At 48.4% G+C, this 18,763-nt stretch overlaps 2 protein-coding genes and 1 long non-coding RNA gene across 10 annotated transcripts in view; 1 reads left to right on the top strand and 2 right to left on the bottom strand.

Annotated features, from left to right (window-relative positions):
* Positions 1-7,686, bottom strand: part of DNAJC18 (DnaJ heat shock protein family (Hsp40) member C18) — a 24,843-nt gene extending 17,157 nt beyond the window's left edge. Inside the window, exons 1-3 of one of the 6 annotated variants that reach the window (XM_004586469.3) lie at positions 7,535-7,686; positions 4,995-5,081; positions 2,799-2,985 (exon numbers count right to left, since the gene is read on the bottom strand). In XM_004586469.3, coding sequence (XP_004586526.1) covers positions 2,799-2,985; positions 4,995-5,034 — 227 coding nt within the window. In that variant the 5' untranslated portion in view covers positions 5,035-5,081; positions 7,535-7,686. Of the gene's footprint in view, positions 1-2,798; positions 2,986-4,392; positions 4,962-4,994; positions 5,082-6,791; positions 7,096-7,277; positions 7,296-7,534 lie in introns of those variants that run through there. The other 5 variants (XM_058677801.1, XM_058677800.1, XM_058677795.1 and 2 more) reach the window with 5 other exon arrangements.
* Positions 1-18,763, bottom strand: part of LOC101519929 (stimulator of interferon genes protein) — a 118,730-nt gene that overhangs the window by 71,417 nt on the left and 28,550 nt on the right. The window contains exons 8-12 of one of the 2 annotated variants that reach the window (XM_058677804.1): positions 14,363-14,476; positions 13,932-14,030; positions 13,734-13,770; positions 12,285-12,381; positions 11,337-12,051 (exon numbers count right to left, since the gene is read on the bottom strand). The exons of the other annotated variant lie outside the window; for it this stretch is intronic. Of the exons in view, the coding sequence (XP_058533787.1) occupies positions 12,288-12,381; positions 13,734-13,770; positions 13,932-14,030; positions 14,363-14,476 (344 nt within the window). The 3' untranslated portion in view covers positions 11,337-12,051; positions 12,285-12,287. Of the gene's footprint in view, positions 1-11,336; positions 12,052-12,284; positions 12,382-13,733; positions 13,771-13,931; positions 14,031-14,362; positions 14,477-18,763 lie in introns of those variants that run through there. 2 annotated transcript variants of the gene reach the window in all.
* Positions 7,122-18,763, top strand: LOC131482673 (uncharacterized). 2 transcript variants are annotated; one of them, XR_009247223.1, is made up of 4 exons: positions 7,122-7,295; positions 15,505-15,582; positions 16,147-16,306; positions 18,193-18,763. It is a non-coding gene; the product is annotated as an uncharacterized LOC131482673 (long non-coding RNA). The 2 variants fall into 2 exon arrangements; XR_009247224.1 differs by lacking the exon at positions 16,147-16,306.

The following is an 18,763-nucleotide window of genomic DNA, read 5'->3' as shown; positions in this document are numbered from 1 at the left end:
TAGTTCACATTAGGGAGTGGATTGAGGGCTGTCCAGGCTGGGTTACAGTGCAATACATGAGGTGGTACTGGGGCAGACTAGATTGAGCCAGGCTGCAGCACCTACTGGTGAATGCCAAGGTAAGGTGAGACATGCCAGACTGGGCCACAGTATCCACCAGCACACGTTAAGATCTGGCTGGGGGCATGACCTGGTAGGGGAGCTATAAGGACTACCCTGCTGGGCCACTGCTCCCACTGGTGAGCAGGAAAGCTGCAACTGGGCAGACCATACTGGGCAGGGCTAAAAAAAAAACCCACACAAAAAAACAGAACAAAACCTCTGGCCTACATGTGAGCTGGGCTGGTGATGAGCCAGGTTGGACTAAATGACCATACCCATTGGTGCATGCATAAACCAGAATAAGTGCAGGCTGGTTGGGCATTACCACAGCACAGACGAACAAGTGCTGCAACGGGGGGCAAGTCCTGTCAGGCTAGTCTGCAGAATCATCTACAAAGTGCAAGATCTGGGGCTGGGAAATTATGGGCATCCCTCTCATGGACTGCAGCTCCCGCAAGTGAGCATGGGAACCAGGGCTGAGGGGGAGGCCTGGCAGGACAGGCAGTGGCACCCACCAGTGTAAGTGTGGGCTAGATAGTGGGGTTGGTTAGGCTAAGCTAGGCTCCAACGAGAGCTGAATGGGATGCGGGACAGACTGGATCAGTCTGCTGCACACATTGGCATACACAGGAACTGGGGCTGGGGTGGGCGTGGTGCAGGTTACAGGGAGTCACTCTAACTAGGCTGCAGTTCCTACTGGCGTATGTGAAGGTCAAGTATGTGTAGTGAGCAAGGATAAGCTAGTTTGCAGCATCCATTGCTTTGCGTCTGAGATGGGGCTGGGGTCAGAATTAATTTGGAGACTGCAACTACCAGTGTATGTGTAGGCTGATGTGGGTGATGGACTGAGCCAGACCCCACACTGGCTGGCACACACAGGAGTCAGGTCTGGTTTCACCTGTGGTGAGGTTTGTTTGCGGGATACCCCAATTGGACCACTGAACTTAGAGCTCCAACCACAGGGAAAAATCACAGGATATGTGGTCTGACCATGGGGTGCCTGTGTCAGAACTGGGTCTTCTTGGTTGTCAAAACCTGTGCAGAGGACGGCATGCCCAGATGTGCATGGAGAACATGACAACCAGCAGTTCATTAAGGCCTGCAGAGGACATCTAGCACCATGGAGGACAAAACAAATTGGACAGCTCTCCTGACCAAGCTTTGACAGCGAGTATCTGGGCGAGTGGAGACTCTAAGGTGGACTCTATCAGCCAATGGACCTTGGAAGGATTTCCTCAACTTTGGAGCAATGAAATCAACAGCATCTTAGAATTATCAAAATCACTTGAGCAGTACCCTCAGAACATGCTTCACATTGGGGACCCTGGGATGACATCGGGTTGGCCATCTTCCATCCCTATGAATTGATGCAGTTAGGCTGCTGAGAACAGCCCTCTCCCCTTCTCTCCCAATTTTCCCAGATGTCAGAGGAAAAAGGAGACTGGAGGCAGTTGTCTCATCCACGTTCCCCCATTCCTCGACCCTCTCCACCCTAATCAGTGGTACACATAGACATGCATCAAAATTAAAATAAATTTATTATAAAAAATACTTGTTAGTTTTGTAAAATTGGCAATGCTTTTGCATGCCTGACTAGTTATTCGAGCCTTTTCTTTTACTAATCTAACTAAAAATCTTGACATTTTCTTTTTTCTTTTTTTTTTTTTTTTGGTTTTACACGCCGGTTTTAGTAAGTGGTTTAACATTGACATTTTCAAGAAGTCAATTTATCATTTTATTTACTTTCTTGTTTTCCATATTTTTTCCCATATTTTGTGTCATTTAATTCCACTCTGTATTATTTCCTTTATCCTCTTGGTTGAGTTTACTTTGCTTTCTTTTTCTAATTTCTTTTTTATTATTTTCTTAGAGATTTATTTTATTTTTATCACAAAGTCAGATATACAGAGAGAAAGAGAAAAAGATCATCCATCCGCTGATTCACTCCCCAAGAAACCACAATGTCCAGAGCTGCACCAATACAAAGCCAGGAGCCTGGAGCCTCCTCCAGGTCTCCCACGCAGATGCAGGGTCCCAAGGCTTTGGGCCGTCCTCCACTGCTTTCCCAGGCCACAAGCAGGCAGCTGGAAGGGAAGTGGGGCTGCCTGGACCAGAACTAGCACTCACATGGGCTCCTGGCACGTACAAGGTGAGGACCCTAGCCACTAGGCCACTGTGCTGGGCCCTGGTCTGTTGGTGTTTTATTTCCATTCATTTCAAAGCATTTCCTAACTGTTCTTGAGATTTTTTTTCTGTGACCTATTATTTTCCTAGGAATTTGTGGCTTCATTCCACCTATTTGTGAATTTCCAAATATTCCTTCTCAAATAAGAGAACTGATTTCAGAGCACAATTATTTCTACGATGTACTGGAGATTATTTTATCGCCAAAGATTGGCTTTAATCTAATTATATGCCATGTGTATTTGAGAGGAACATGCAGCCCGTCAGGGTAGGGCAGAAAGTCTGTGAATGCGTGTGACGCCTCTGAAAGCAGAACAGGGAAGTCGTCCTCCAGTATGGCCTACTACTCCAGTTCTGCCCAGTTCTTCCTCTGTGCTTAAGACACTGTCGAACTCATAGTAGCAGTCAGTACCACAACAGCAGGGTCAGTACTTACATCATGCATTCTCTGTGCTAGGCACTCTCCTAAGTGCTTCACAAAACGGCTTTGGCTTAATTCCTCCACGTCTTACCTCTGCACCCCAAGCAGCTGTTCCTCCGTATAAGTGGGGCTCCCCTCACCCTGGCGGCTCTGATTCCACTCATTCTCAGATTTCTTTTCCTTCTGTGCCTTCGTGCAGTTGTAGCAACCACAGGGATCATGGCTCTCAGGAGGCCTGTCTTCTGGATATTTGTTTCTTCTAACTGCATCAATGTAAGCTGCAAAGCAATAGCCTTTCCATTAGGCTTCCCTCTCACTGTGCCAATCAACTTCACTACCTGGCCTAACTATCCAGGATTGCTTGTAGGTATGAGGGTAAGGAACAGACAAACTTTTAAGGATCCATATAAAGCTGAATAACCATCTTGCTTGTGACAAACAATACAGAAAAGAATGGGAAGTAGCCAAGAAAATGCATACATGCCAGAAACATGAATTATAATAATACCCTCGATTTCTACAGTAGCAGCAAATAATCTTGACTCGGAGTCAAAAAGGGCATGAGAGGCATCTGTCCAAGACCCTGTCTGTAGTGCAGTCCAAGGAAAGCCTATTATTCCGTGATCCACAGTCAGAAGTGACATTACGGCATAAAATAATATTTTGGGGGGTGCTCGTACCATGGCACAGTGCATAAAGCTTCCACCTGCAGCACTGGTATCCCATATGGTCCCTGGTTTGAGTCCCTGCTGCTTGACTTCTGATTCAGCTCCCTGGGAAAGCAGTGGAGAATGGCTCAGGTGTTTGGGCTCCTGCTTCCATGTGGGAGACTGGGAAGAAGCTCCTAGCTCCTGGCTTCAGACCAGTCTAGTTCTGGTCATTGCAGCCATTTGGGGAGTGAACTAGTAAGTGAAAGATCTCTCTCTCTCTCAAACTCTTTCAAATCAATCAGTCTTTAAAAGAAAGTAGAGAGGCAAGGCAGCCAGGGCAGCACAGCAGGCAAGCTGCTGCCTGGGCATCTGCATCCCATAGTTTTTTCTGGGTATACCATTTCTGGGTATGTGACCCAGCTCCTTGCTAACATGCCTGGGAAGCAGAAGATGATGGCCCAAGCCCATGGGTTCCTGTTGCACATATGGGAGACCCAGATGGAAGTTCTCTTCCTGGCTTAGGGCGGCCCAGCTCCAGCTGTTGTGAGCATCTGGGAAGTAAAATAGCAGGTGGAAGGGTTCTCTGGGTCTCTCTCACTCTCTCCGTTTCCCTCTTTTTCAGTCACTCTGCCTTTCAAAAAAAAAAAAGCTTAAAGAAAAGCTTAATTTTAAAAAATAAGTTACATAACATGTCCCAAGACTTGCTGATGGATCAGGGGGTGAATGGGTAAGACCACAAAGAGTGTAGTATAGTGGGAGAGGGGTCAATAAACCACAGTGCCAGTAGAAAGCAGGGGGATACAGGAATCTGGGCAGAGTGGGAGGAGCACTCAGGTCTCCACTGAAGGATCCGTGATGACTGCCACTTGCCACTTGCTACTCTTACTCCAAGTTGGCATGGCCAACTCCAAGGCATCCTTCTGTCATACTGATGGAATCCATGAACATGGGTTGGGGTCCTTGTCAGTGTGCACCCCAAAGCTTGGAGCTTGCTGGCCCAGGACATAATGGTACTGTTTTTAGCTTGCTGTTTACCCGTCAAACTCTCAGTGGGCTCAGAGTTCTGAGAGCTCAGGGGTCCGGGTCTGTCACCTCTCCACTGCAGCAGCACCACAACACGGGGAACCGAAACGGCGCGGGACCCACACTTTTTGCCAGCCTGCAGGATGGTGGAAGCTGATCTAGAGATCCTGATGCCGGCTGCAGCGGCATCATCAGGCCGCGACGGAGGGTCAGGCGACTCCGCAGGGCGGAGGACAAGCGCCGAGGACGCCAGCTTCGGAAGACAGCCCACGGCCGGCCCTCCAGTCCCTGGGCGCGGGCGGCCCTGGCTACCAGGGGCCTTGGGCGGGGCACGGGGCGGGGCCGGGAAGACAGGCAACAAGTCGTCACTGGGGGACTCGGCTCCCGCCCATTCCCCACCTTTAGGGAACCATCGCGGTGCCCGTGTCCCACTCCCTGCCTGGGTGGTCGCCCACCGCATCCGGATCCGGATCCTACTCAGGCTCTGCATCTTTCCCCAGGCCTCCATCCTTCGCCTTGGGCCCAGGACCGCAGTCCTTTTTTTGCCTCATGTGTCCCAACCCTCATCTTTCTCGTGCGCCGCGCTGTCCCATCCTCCGGCCAGGATCTGGTACCTTGTGTCCAGCGCTCTCCGCTGCCCAGAGTGGCCGCCATATCCGTTCCCTGTCAGCAGGTTCGCCGAGCCTCCCCCGTACCCGAGGCTGAAAGAGAAGGGGGCGCCGAGCGCGGAGCACGCTGGTCAATGTAGTTCAGTCCAGACGGGACTACAACTCCCGGCAGTCTCCGCGCGCGAGCCCCCTTAGATCTGAGGTAAAGGGATTAAGGCCCTCACAGGGAAGCTCAGGAGTTGTCTTGATGCTGACCGACAGCCTCGTAGTTACTGATTCGTCCTCAGGTATAGAGTGGGGATAGTGACTTCTCAGCTTAATCCCGGGGTCGTCCAAGGAGGTGGGACTGAGGATTCTGCCTGGGAAATGGAGACACTCCCTCAGGTTGGCGGTTTGAAGTGAACGCCAATGCCCAGTTGGGCGCAAAGCCCATGCTAGGCCCTGGAAATTCAAAGATGGGTTTTGGAGGATACTAGACTCGGTTCTGGGAAGCTTAAACGCCAACAAAAGTAGAAAAGTGATTTGTGGGGTTGCTGCACCCTCTGGAAATGCCTGGCCTCCCTCAGTTAGTCAGACATAGAGTCAGGAATCCGGCAGAGAGAGAAGGGCAATTACCCACATTCGAATCCAGTCCATTCCTTAGTCTCTTTGTTTTTGTAAGGACCAGTTTCTAAAAAAGGAGTGAGGGACTTTTTCTGTTGGTTCTGAATTTTCGTGGAGTCCGGCAAAGAAGAAAATGGACTCTTCCTTCATAGGTGAGAATGGCCATAGTTGTTTGCCATAGTGTATTAGTTGTGGTGTGACAATGCTGGAGTGTGTGCATGTGCATGCATGCGCTGGCTGTCTTATAAGAGCCTAGTACGTCTAAATGAATCCCCATGCCAATCTTTTTGGTGATCATAACCTACAAATTACACAACAAGCAACACATTACCACCACAGAGGCCCTGCACGTTAGCCCCTGCATGTGGTCACTAAAGCTATAGGAGGGAAAAGGATGCCCAAAGTGGACAACCTTGTGAAGAATTATTTTTCATAATTGAGTGAACTGTATCATACCCTAAAATTCAGACACAAGGAAGGCACCCAAACCACAGATGAATCAAAGGTCCGGCTGTGGGATACAGGACACATGCCCAGCTCCTCCATCCCAGGCACCCTTGCAGAAGGTCCTAAAGGGGCCAGTAATGCTCAGCAGCCAGGGACCACATCAGGGGCGTCACATAGCAGACCCTAAGACAGAAGGTTTTTTTGTATTGGGATGTAGAAGTTGGACAGCAGAGAGTGGACCAGGCTGGACCAGGGCCACAGGGCTAATCTGTAGAGGTTCTGAAAGATGTCAGAAAGTAGCTGAGGGTTGAAGTGCTGGAACACTGCAGGTGGAGCAGGACTGAGAGGAAGCATGCAAATGTTAAGAAGCCGAGTCCAGTTTCAAGAACACTGGATAAGATCTGGGAAGCTGGGGTATCCTGGTGATATCTAGTGTCTCAGCAACCTCTTCCCACATCCTCCGAAACCTCCTCTCCCCTTCTGTTTGGGACTTGATAGATAAAATGATTCAGCATTCAGCCTTCTCAGATATTGACGTGCAAATGTGTGTACCTCAGCTTGTGTAGACTTCAATGAAAGGTTCTGGAATATTTTTTTTTTTTGAAAGGCAGAGTGACACATAGACAAGTTCCATCCTCTTGTTCACTCCTCAAATGGCCACAACAGTCTGGCCTGGACCAGGCTAAAACTAAGAGCCAGAACTCAGTCTGGGTCTCCCACATGGTGGCAGGAATTCAAGTACTTAAGCCCTACCTGCTGTTGCCAAGGCACATTAAGCAGGAAACAGATGAGAAGCAGATTAGGCAGGACTCAAACTGCTGCTCCAGTATGGGATGCAGGTGTTCTAAGCAGTGACTTAACCTGCTGCGTCACAACGTATATCTCTCTACTAACTTTCAAAAATACTCCCTAGCCTGTAATGGATTTTTGATGCCAAGGTCTGTCATATGCTTCTCTGTTCTTCCTTGGGAGAAGGGTACAAAGTAAATAAGCCTTCTGTCCTGGACCTGTGGGCCTGAGCTTGTTTCTTGGTTGCCCTTCCTAGGATGGAGGAAGGAATAAAAGAAGAGCACTGTCCAACAAGCCCCCACCTCCTCTGGCCACTTAGGCTGCTTCAGGACCCTGTAGTCTTGCAGAGAAGAGGGAGGAAGTCACTTCGCGAGCAGCCCCCTCCTGTTGTCTAGACATCAGGGAAGAGATGTGATCTTGGGGATGCTGCAAGGACTGCAGAGATTATACCCGGATTTCCAGTCAGAGGTAAGGTCTTGGGTTTGCATAATAATAGAATCTTCCAGCAGAAGCCCCTGTCACCTAGTTGCCCTGGAGCAGAACCCAGCAGTGAGTTTATCCTTGCTCCCTTCCTGGAGATAAGTTGCCTAGCAACAGGAAAATCAACATGGCTAATGCGGTATTGTGGTGTCAGTGGCAGGGTAGCAACCTTTCAATCTAAAAAGTATTAATGCCAGTCACGCCCCTGCCCACACACATATAAATACCTTATGACTAACAGCTCATATGTGCAGGACATTGTCCAAAATCGGGGAAATGTGCGGCCTTGTCATCGAAGTGTCAGCTCAGTTACCTTGAGTAAAATCCATATATTTGATTCAATGAGTCTGACATGATAGAGCAGCTGAGCTAAGTGCCCATAGCATTTCAACAATTCAGACAGAACCCACTGCTTCCAGATATTGTTAGGTCACCTGGAGGGTTCCATCCCAGGAATGGATTTTTGTGCTGAAATCGCCTAGTAAGTCTTGTGCTCTGGAACTACAGTTAAAATCAAATATATATGATTTTTTTTTCCATTGGAAAGGTAGATTTTACAGAGAGAAGGAGAGATGAAAAGATCACCTCTCTGCTAGTTAATTCCTGAAATGACCACAGTGGCCAGAGCTTCTTCCAGGTCTCCCATGTGGGTACAGGGTCCCAAGGCTTTGGACTATTCTCTGCTTTTCCAGGCCACAAGCAGGGAGCTGAATGGGAAGTAGAGCACCCAGGACAGCATCCTATATAGGTGCTGGTACTTGTGAGGGGAGGATTAACCAATTGAACCACCATGCTGTGCCTGTGAAAAATTTTTTTAAATACTATAGTAGCAATGTTATGAGTTGGATACCTCAGGTAATAGACTGAAACACTGAACTTTACAGTCAAGGGTTTGTTTTTTTTTTTTTTGTAATTTTTTAAAATTGGAAAGTCAGATACACAGAGGAGGAGAGACAGGACAATCTTCCATCGCTGATTCACTCCCCAAGTGGCTGCAAGGGCCAGAGCTGCGCTGATCCGAAGACAGGATCCAGGAGCTTCTTCCTGGTCTCCCATAAAAGTGCAGGATCCCAAGGCTTTGGCCATCCTTGACTGCTTTCCCAGGCCACAAGAAGGGAGCTGGATGGGAAGAGGGGCTGCCAGGACACGAACCAGTGCCTATATGGGATCCCGGCACATGCAAGGTGAGGACTTCAGCCGCTAGACTACCACAATGGGCCCAAGTCAAGGTTTCTTGGGAAGAGCTCCTGGGAACAAGAACTGTGAGGAATAAGAGAAGCAGTAGGGAGGACGTGACACAAGAGGTCTGGTTTTCATCCCCACCCCCACTCTGCCAGCTGGTCATTACCCAGTTGAGAGCAGTTGCCCTTGCGGTGGGGCCTGGGCCATGGAACTCCAGATGGTGGCGCTGTAGATGGTAGTACTGCAGGTGGTCTGCTACAGCTGCCCACTAAAATGTGAATTTCACATGAGCCTCCACATGAATGATTCCATTTTATCTATCACACACCCCTGGAGGGAGACCAGGCCAGGTAGGAAAATGGAAGTCCAATGTTAAGGACTGACCTCAGAGCAAACTCAATAAATTGTGTTTTTTTGTTTGTTTTTAGATTGTGTTTTTTTTTCTAATGTCTAGATTTATAAACTTTTGGACTATAATAACTAGAAAACATCATGAAAGGTGGATAGTCCAGCCATCTCACTTTAAAAGTAAAAAAGCTGGTGGCAGTACTGTGTCATACATAGCAGGTTAAGCTGCCAGCTGTAACACCAGCATGGTATGGGGATGCCAGTATGAGCCCCGGCTGTTCCACTTCGTATCCAGTTCCCTGCCAATGTGCCTGGGAAAGTACTGGAAGATGGCATAAATGTTTGAGTTCCTGATATTCCTGTGGATATTCCTAGCTCCAGGCTTTAGCCTTGTGGCTATGTAGAAAATAAACCAGCAGATGGAAGAAACTTTTCTCTCTCAAACCTGCAGACATATGAGATACATTTAAGTTATTCCAGGTAGTAACTTAACCAACTGCACTGTTCTGGCCCCACTGTAATAGTCTTGATGCAACAAGGAGAATGAAATTTTTTTAAAGATTTGTTTTATTTTTATTGCGAAAGTCAGATATACAGAGAAGAGAAGAGGCAGAGAAGAAGATCTTCCATCTGCTGATTCATGCCCCAAGTGGCCATAACGGCCAGAGCTGAGCTGATCTGAAGCCAGGAGTCAGGAGCCCCTTCTGGGTCTCCTGCATGGGTGCAGAGACCCAAGGCTTTGGGCTGTCCTTGACTGCATTCCCAGGCTACAAACAGGGAGCTGGATGAGAAGTGGAGCCGCCAGGATTAGAACTGGTGCCCATATGGGATCCCAGCACATGCAAGGTGATAACTTTAGCCATTAGGCTATTGCACCGGCCCCAAGAATGAAATTTTTGTTTAGGCTTTCTTTCTCTCATATCTTGTGAAGTCTAAGCCAGGGAAAAATAGTGTGTATGTTGCTACAGAATACATAAGCTGTGTTCTCTTAGACACTTAACTGCTCCTTAGCAGAAGCTGAGGAAGTTAGATGCTTCCTGCTGATACATTTAGATGACTCCCCTAAACTATCCTCAACAAAGATTTCTTTCCAAGCATGATAGGCATACTTTTGTTAAGAATTACTTTCTTTTTGTTCTTCTTCTTTATTACAAAAATGTTTAGGGCTGGCTTTGTGACCTAGCTGGGACACTGGCATACCATATGGGTTCCAATTTGCATCCCAACTGCTCCTTTTCACAACTCCCTGATAATGGTCTGGGAAAAGCAGCAGAAGATAACCCAACTACTCGGGCCTCTGCCATTCATGTGAGAGACCCAGAAGAAGCTCTTGACTCTTGGCTTCAACCTTGCTCAATCTTGGCCCTTGCTGATATTAGGGAAATAAACCAGCGGATGGAAAATTTATCTCTCCCTCTGTCTCTGTAATTGCCTTTCAAAATTCAATAACTGAATCTTAAAAAGAATTAAAGATTTGATTAGTTAATTTGAAAGGCAAAGCAACAGAAAAAAAAAGACACAGATCTTCCAAATGGCCAAAGCAAAGAGCCTGGAATGTCATCAGATTTTCCACGTGGGTAGCAATGACCCTGGGCCATCTTCTATTGCTTTCCAAGGCACATTGGCAAAAACCTGGATTGGAAGCACAGCAGCTGGGTCTGGAACCAGTGCTCCAGAATTGGATGACAGGGTGCTGGCATTTCAAGTGGTAGCCAAAGCCATTGTACCACAATGCTAGCCCCTACTAAACTTATTTTTTAAATTAATTTTATTTATTTGAAAGGCAGACAGAGAAAGAGATCTCATTTGTTGGATCACTCCTTTAATGTTTATTTCTTTTAAAGATTTAGTTATTTTTATTACAAAGTCAGATATACAGAGGGGAGGAGAGAGAGAGAGGAAGATCTTCCGTCCAATGATTCACTCCCCCAGTGACCGCAACGGCTGGTGCTGTGTCAATCCGAAGCCAGGATCCAGGAACTTCCTCCAGGTCTCCCACACGGGTATAGGGTCCCAAGGCTTTGGGCCATCTTTGACTGCCTTCCCAGGCCACAAGCAGAGAGCTGGATGGGAAGTGGAGCTGCTGGGATTAGAACCGGCGCCCATATGGGATCCCGGTGCGTTCAAGGTGAGGACTCTAGCCGCTAGGCCTTGGTTCTGGGCCCACTCCTTATATATTTATAATAATCAGGGCTGAAGCCAGGAGCCTGGAGATGAGTCTTAGTCTCCCACATGGGAAGCAAGGACCCAAATATTTGCTTGGCCCATTGTCTGTTACTTTCTAAGATGTGCATTAACAGGCAGCTCAGTAGGGAACAGAGCTGAGACTAGATCCCAGACACTCAGGGCAGCATATAAGCCACTTGGGCAAACAACCCCCCACCTCCTCTTTAAATCACTTTAGAGTACAACTGTGGCCTTTATCCTGCTTCCAGGACACAAAGGTAACAGGTTTTTTTGTAGCAAAGTGGGTGCGTTTTTGATTTATGAAGCTGTAGACCTGTCCTTGCAGCATACTTTCTCAGTTTTCATCCCGTGACTAGGACCAAAGTGATGCCAGTTTGCCCTGGAGCAAGCCAAGGACATTTACCCTCAGATCATTCAGCTCCCACCATTAAAGTTTCATAGTCAAAATATGCCAGGCCTCCCTGTTCTCACTTGGTGCATTTAAGACTTCTTTACTGGTGATGACCAGTTGTTGTTCCCAGCCCTTGCTTCCCAACTTGATCTCAGTGGGTAGTCTGTGGCCTGGACTCTCTGTAATACAGCAGGGAACAGAGGTAGACCTGACAGAAAATCCCCCTGACTATTCAGGTTTCTCAGAGATTTGTCCACTGAGGCAGAAATTTGCATGTATGGCTGGCCTGGGAAACAGTGGCCCTGTGAAGAAAGGAACATGGGCACATGACCTGAACAGAAGCCAGACTGCAGGCCAGAAAATAATTTTAATGCAAAGCAGAGAAGATCAGTCATTTTCCTTGCTCTCTCAATTCCCCTTTTCTATGACTTCGAGGAGGCAGAAAGCAGACTGTGTCCCTACAATGGCCATCTAGGGAAAAATTGCCTGCCCGATCTGGAGGCAGGCCGGAGTCCTTTATATCTGAGCAGACACTTCCGTGTAGTCTGTAGCCTCTACCAATCCCATCGCTTCACAGGCATACGTCAGCTGCATCATCCTTAGGTCCACGGGGACCCAAAGTCACTCTTAAAGAACCTGTCAAACGAATACACCATGAGGAAGGGTGAGCCGCTGTGAAAAGTGGCAGGGTAGGAAAAGTGCAAAGAAGAACCTGGACTCTTGAGCGGGTCTTTCTGCTCCTGTCCCTTAGCTTCCTGGCTAAGGGACTAGAGCCTGAAAAGAGGAGGAGGAAGCGGGCAAGGAAGAAAAGAGGAAGAATGGGGAGGAGGATGTGAATTTGGGGAGGGACGAAGGAAACAAAGGCTCACCTTCTAGGCCAAGGGGCATCCCTTGCTGTTATTGGTGTTGATGTTCTTCATGGAGATGAGGGTGATACTGTCTTTCTCTCCATTGGCTGTGGAGCAGCTAGGGAGGGAAGTTAGTTACAGAGAAGGTTGGTGACAGGACAGCACAAGGAACTGTAAGTCTGTTGGACTGCAGACCTGTGTTTTGAAAAATTTGCTGATAGTAGACCATAATGGGGTCAGAGTGTGCTTTGAATCCCCAACGATTTGTATGTAAATCTTGGCTTTACTGCTTACTAGTTGCTTGGTCTAGACCAAGTTACAATGTCTCTTAGTCCCCAATTTTATTTTTTTAGTGATGACTTTTTTTTAAAAGGTTTATCGAGTATTTGAAAGGCAGAGTGATAGAGGAAAAGACAAAGCAACAGGAAGAGGAGGAAAGAGATCTTTTATCTATTGGTTTATTCCTGGTTTGGTCTGGGTCTGACCAAACCAGGAGCTAGGAGCTCCATCCCAGTCTCCCATGTGTATGGCAGGAACCCAAGTACATGGACCATCTTTTGCTGTCTCCGAAACACATTAGCAGAAAGTTGAATGGGAAACAGAGACAAGACTTGATCCCAAGTGCTCTGATGTGAGATCCAGGATCTGAAGCAACGTCTTAACCTGCTGTCCACTCAAGACTCAATTTTTTCAAATGTCTAAAATGAAGTAACATCTACTTTGGAAAATTGCTATATGTATTTGGGATAATGTTGTCCAATATATGCCACAGTACTGGGTATTCAATGAGTGGCTTCAAAGCCTAGAGAGAATGCCCCCTTTTAGAAGATGAATTTATTTGGGCCCAGCATAGTAGCCTAATGGCCAAAGTCCTCACCTTGTATGCACCAGGATCCCATATGGGCACCGGTTCACATCTGGCTCCACTTCCCATCCAGCTCCCTGCTTGTAGTCTGAGAAAGCAGTTGAGGACAGCCCAAAGCCTTGGGACCCTGCACCTGCGTGGGAGACCTACAAGAGGCTCTTGGCTCCTGGCTTTGCATCAGCTCAGCTCCAGCCGTTGCAGCCATTTGGGAAGTAAACTAGCAGATTTTTCTCTCTGCCTTTCTTTCTCTGTGTAAATCTGACTTTGAATAAAACATTAAGAAAGAAGGAAGGAAGGAAGGAAAGAAAAGAAAAGAAAAGGAAAAGAAAAGAAAAGAAAAGAAAAGAAAAGAAAAGAAAGAGAAAGAAAAAGAGAAAGCAAGCAAGCTGAATTCCTTCACTGTGTGTGCTCGGAGTTGAAGAGCTTCACTGACACCAGTCACCCGAGTTCCCTTTCAGGCCTTCCTTGTCCTGCTCACCCCAGCCCTGGCCTCGAGGGAGGCCATCAGGACTCTGTGTGTGTGTGTGTGTTCCCTTAACAGAAGTGTGGAGTTCCTCGTGGAGTAGGGGAATCAGGATTCAACTGAAGATTCCACTCAGTCTTACCTTTCAGATAGTCCTGAATTCCCTGGTTTCTGGGGATCTGTAAAAATCCAAAGGCATAAATATGAGATCACGTCTTTGAGGCTCTAACTCAGGAGCCCAGCCTCCCTCTTCCATCCCACCCAGAGGAGATCCAGAGGGTTGCAGGGTACTCATGAGCATGGCTTCCCTCTGCTCCAGGCCGGGTATCAGGGCAGGTACCTTCAGACTCCTTGTTCTTCCGACACTTAAACCTTAGACTGACCACGCTGACCAGAACAATTACCACAACCACCAGGACCACAATGAAGCTGATGACCCCTGAGCAAGGAAAGGGCTGGGCTAAAGAGAGGCTGAAGAGGTGGCAAATGAGAACAATGAGAGCCCAGGATTCCCATGCCAGCTTGGTATTGTCCAGACAGCTGCACCGAGGGGCTCTCTGCCTCCTGCCCCTCCCCAGTGTGCCTGTATGGCCAGCTCATCCTCTCCTGTTCATCATAGCCAAAAGGAAGAGCATTACTCCCACCAGAACCTTCCTCACAGGCCAATCTCTCCTGAAACAAATGAGTGATATTTGTATTTGTGTGTCTGGGCCAAGTCCAGGTAAATTCCAGCGGTGGAGTTCCCTCCCATAATTCCCCTTTCTCTCTTACCAAATGCAGCCACCGTGAGCACCGTCTGTGTTGTGGGGGTGGGCAGGATGCTCAAGTCCTCCCTTGTCCTCAGGGCCATGGTGGTTGATTTGGGAATAGCATCTTGAGGTCTGTCTACAACGGAGCAGGGTCAAGTGCATCAGTGAAAGGGACCGTGCGGCCTTCCCAAGAGTTGGCTTCCCTCCCACTTCTCCCAGGAGACAGGGTGGCATATTGCTGTGGAGGTCATGTGATTGGCATTGCTGGCTGCTCCTGGTAACAGTTCCAGAGGACTCCACAAGGCTCAAAATGTTTCCCCCATCAGCCTCTGGGGCCCAAAGGAAAGAGTTTCCTGCTGCAGACAGGAAGCCAGACAGGCAAGGCAGAGCCCGTGTTTGGCTGAGGAGTGAGGTGGGAGAAGAGAAGTTCACATGATGCTTATCTTTAGGCACTGATCTGTCAAGCCAGGTTGCCAGGGAAGGGAGACAATCTGGCCCTCAGAGCACATGTTCTGGTCACTACCCCCTTCCACTCTTCAACTCCCTGCATTCCGGGCCTGATTACAGTTCCATTTACTTATCTTTCCTTATACCTTAACCCTAAATATGACTGGGAGTATAGAAAATCCAAGAGCCGGGCTCGGCAGTGTGGCCTAGTGGCTAAGGTCCTCGCCTTGATCCCATATGGCCGCTGGTTCTAATCCCGGCAGCTCCACTTTCTCTCTATCTCTCTTCCTCTCAGTATATCTGACTTTGTAATAAAAATAAAATAAATCATAAAAAAAAACACAGATGATGTTAAAAAAAAAAAAAAAGAAAAGAAAAAAGAAAATCCAAGAGCCAGAGCATAGGATGAAAGAGTCACAGATGTGTCCCACACCCTCCCCTTCACTATGAGTACAGACAGGACATACCTTTACTTGTGCCATCGCCAACGCTGCTAACATCACCTGAGACTCCTGTGTCTGCACAAGGAGACAGCATGGCTCAGATGGAAAGCCTCCACCACCGACCCTGCTCCCACTTGGGCAGGTGAAGGATGTATCGCCCTTGTATCTATGTCTTTATTTGTCCCAAGTCAGGCTCCTTTAGCCTTTGTTGTAATCAGGACCGAGTTCTTATCTCTACTCTCACCCAAAACCTTTCATTCTTTCCCAAACCAAGATGGATCCTGCCCTCAAGATCCCTCATTTGCGAGTTGCATCTGGGCCTCCAGAAGAAGGAAATAAGGAACTCACACAGGTTCAACTTGATGTTTTTCACTCTACCTCCACGTGCCCTGGGTACTCACCAAATCCTGATGTGTGCTTCTGTGGCTGGGACTCAGTCAGGCCCAGTACAGATGCAGAGTGACCATCCATAGTGCCTGACTTTGATGTTACAGCTTCATCTGCTTCCATGGTGGCCATGGAGCCCTTCCTTGGAGCCACTGTGGATTGGGAAGCACATGAGGGCCCAGGCAAAGCCTCAGCCAGCATAGTCACAGGGAGGGCTTATTGTGCCCCAAGCCTCCTTTTCTTTACTACTTTCAGTCTCAGAAGAGGCTGTTCTCAAGTTTACCTCTGGGCCTTTAGCAGTGCAACTCACTCAGCCTCTACCACCCTCCACCCAACAGCCCTCACCTGTTCATGTTACTCCCGCTCATGCTCTGACATGGGACTACTCATTGGGCATCTTCCTAGGCCCCCAAGTTGGCAGTGGCCACTCTCTGCCTGCTGTGCCCCTGCAGTACCTTCAGCTTTGCCATGGTCACTGGGAGTCCCTGTTTACTTGTCCACTGTCCCAGTACTCTGCATTCTCCTTTAGAGAAGAAGCTGTGTCATTCCCCATGGGGACTTCCCTGGGTGGCATCTGAAGCATGAATGTCAGAATGCCTGTGGTACTGGTGGTAGACAGAGGACTTAGGCTGTTGGGTTCTAAGGAAGTGATGTCTCCTGCCAGGACAGATGTAGATGGGAAGTTGGAGGTGGGCCAGGTTTGGTAACACTTACCCACCCAGAAAGCCCTGGGCTGCAAGCAGGTCTGAATGACTAGGTTTGATGCAGGCATGAGTGGCAGGAGATCACACTTACCGGTGGTGGCAGAAACTGTCTGTGTGGTCAGACTTAGACTGCTGAATGTTCCTGAAATAGATCATCTGAGATTGGTAGGTCTGCTGCCTCCCCTTGCTCAGTTTCCCTCTGTTTTCCCCTATATCTGGCATTTTCTAGTACACACACACACACACTTTCATCTCTTTTATCTTTCAAGGTATACTAGATTAGCCAGGCTAAAAAGATAGGTCCTGCATATTCAGTCTTACCCTGAGAGCTAGAGGTCTGGTTTGCTGTAGGCTGCGAGTTGTGGCCTGCAGGAGAAACCACAACACACAGACACAGTCTAGGGGCAAATGTGTGGTACAATGATTAAGAAGTCATTTGGGATGTCCACATTATATACCGAAGAGCTGAACTTCTACTCCCAGGTCTGCCCCCCCTTTTTTTTACATGTATTTATTTATTTTTTAAGATTTATTTATTATATTACAAAGTCAGATATACAGAGAGGAGGAGAGACAGAGAGGAAGATCTTCCGTCCGTTGATTCACTCCCCAAGTGACCGCAAGTGCTGTGTCGATCCAAAACTGGGAACCAGGAACCTCTTCCGGGTCTCCCACACAGGTGCAGGGTCCCAAGGCTTTGGGCTATCCTCGACTGCTTTCCCAGGCCACAAGCAGGGAGCTGGATGGGAAGGGGGGCTGCCGGGATTAGAACCGGTGCCTATATGGGATCCCGGGGTATTCAAGGCGAGGACTTTAGCTGCTAGGCCACACCGCCATGTCCTACATGTATTTATTTTTATTGAAAGGCAGATTTACAGAGAGAAGGAGATAAAGAGAGAAAGATCTTCTGTTCACTGGTTCATTTGTCAAATGGCCAGAGCTAGGCAGATCCAGAACCAAGATCCAGGAGCTTCTTTTGGCTTCTTTTGGGTCTGCCACATAGGTACAGAGTCCCAAGGTTTTGGGCCATCCTCCACTGTTTTTCCAGGCCATAGGTAGGGATATGGAAAGGAAATTGAGCAGCCAGCGCACTACCTGGCACGCATATGGGATCCCGGCACGTGGCAAGGTGAGGATTTAGCCATTGTGCCAGATCCCTGGCTCTGCTTCTGATTCTAGCTTCCTGTTGTTGTGTAACCTGACAGGCAGCAGGTAATAACTCAAGTACTTGGGTCTCTGCCACCCATGAGGGAGACCAGACTAAATTCCAGGGTTCTGGCTTTGGTCTGGTCCAGCCCCAGGTATTGTAGGAATTTGGATTTCTTCCTCTCTGTCTTTCAAATAAGATGAATAATTACAACAACAACACAAATGAAAACAAAACGAAGAAACCCTATAGACTAGCTTGGTAAGCTCCTGCCATCACAGAGCCCAGAGAGACCTTTTGTCTTTCTAAGGCCCCCATGCTAGAAAGCAGGCACTTGGCAAAGGACTGAAGGATGTGTGGGCTTTGGCTCATGGTGCTGGCTTCCTCTGAGACAGTGACTCAACTGTACCATCACCACCACCTTATGGTTCAGAATCCCCAAGTCCTTCCTGTCTCTTCAGTCCTATGAGTGACTATCACACTAACCTGCTACAAGGTCAGTGGTAGGTTATTTTTAACCAATGACATGCCCCAGAGAGAGAAGAGCCAGGACCCTAGGTCTCTAGCTAAAGCCTCCCAATTCCTTCCACTGGGCAGTTTCCTTTGTCTCTAAAGATTGCCATCCTGGCCCCGCCCCATAGAAGAGGATTTGGAGATGGGAAGGTGGTGTTAAAGGGTGTCGGGGATTAGGGTTTTCATCTGGCTTCTCTCTGCCCTCCCCCAGCTGAGGGTGGGGACCTACACAGGAAGCAACTTGTGAGGTAAACACAGCGGGTGGGGAAGCTGCAGAGCAAGCAACCAATTCACTCTCACAAACGGAGGCTGCCTCGGAAATGGTCGGCATCAAACACCGAGGTAGCAGTTATCAGGAGTCTCCCATCAGCAGCCCTTGTTGCTTTTTGTGGATGTACATATGTATGTGATGGGCCTCTATGCTTTGTGTGTTTGTGTGTGTGTGCCTACAATTGTGTCCCAGTGTATATGTGAGACCTAGAAGGTCAGGTTGTGTTTGCTCATTTTCCACCATGAAATCATTCTTGAAACTTGTGAACAATGTGAAGGGAAAACAACATGGGGAAGTGGAGCCGCCCAGCTGGGTTCCCGTCCCTGCACCCAGGCTGGGTCTGCACCTCCAGCCTGGCCCTCCTGCTCCCTTGGCCTCTCCCTTCCAGAGATGCACCAAGCCTGGGCCTGGGAGAACACCCGCGGCCAGGTGCCAGGGGCTCACCCCACGGTGTGACAGCCTGCTGGTCTGTTTGTTTTCCCTAAGCCGTGGCCTTTCTCCATGGGCCTAT

This window comes from Ochotona princeps, chromosome 19, assembly GCF_030435755.1.
Source record: "Ochotona princeps isolate mOchPri1 chromosome 19, mOchPri1.hap1, whole genome shotgun sequence".
Classification (NCBI taxonomy): Eukaryota; Metazoa; Chordata; class Mammalia; order Lagomorpha; family Ochotonidae; genus Ochotona; species Ochotona princeps.
Note: the sequence above shows the minus strand (reverse complement) of the source record. Positions and strands in the feature narration are given on the sequence as shown.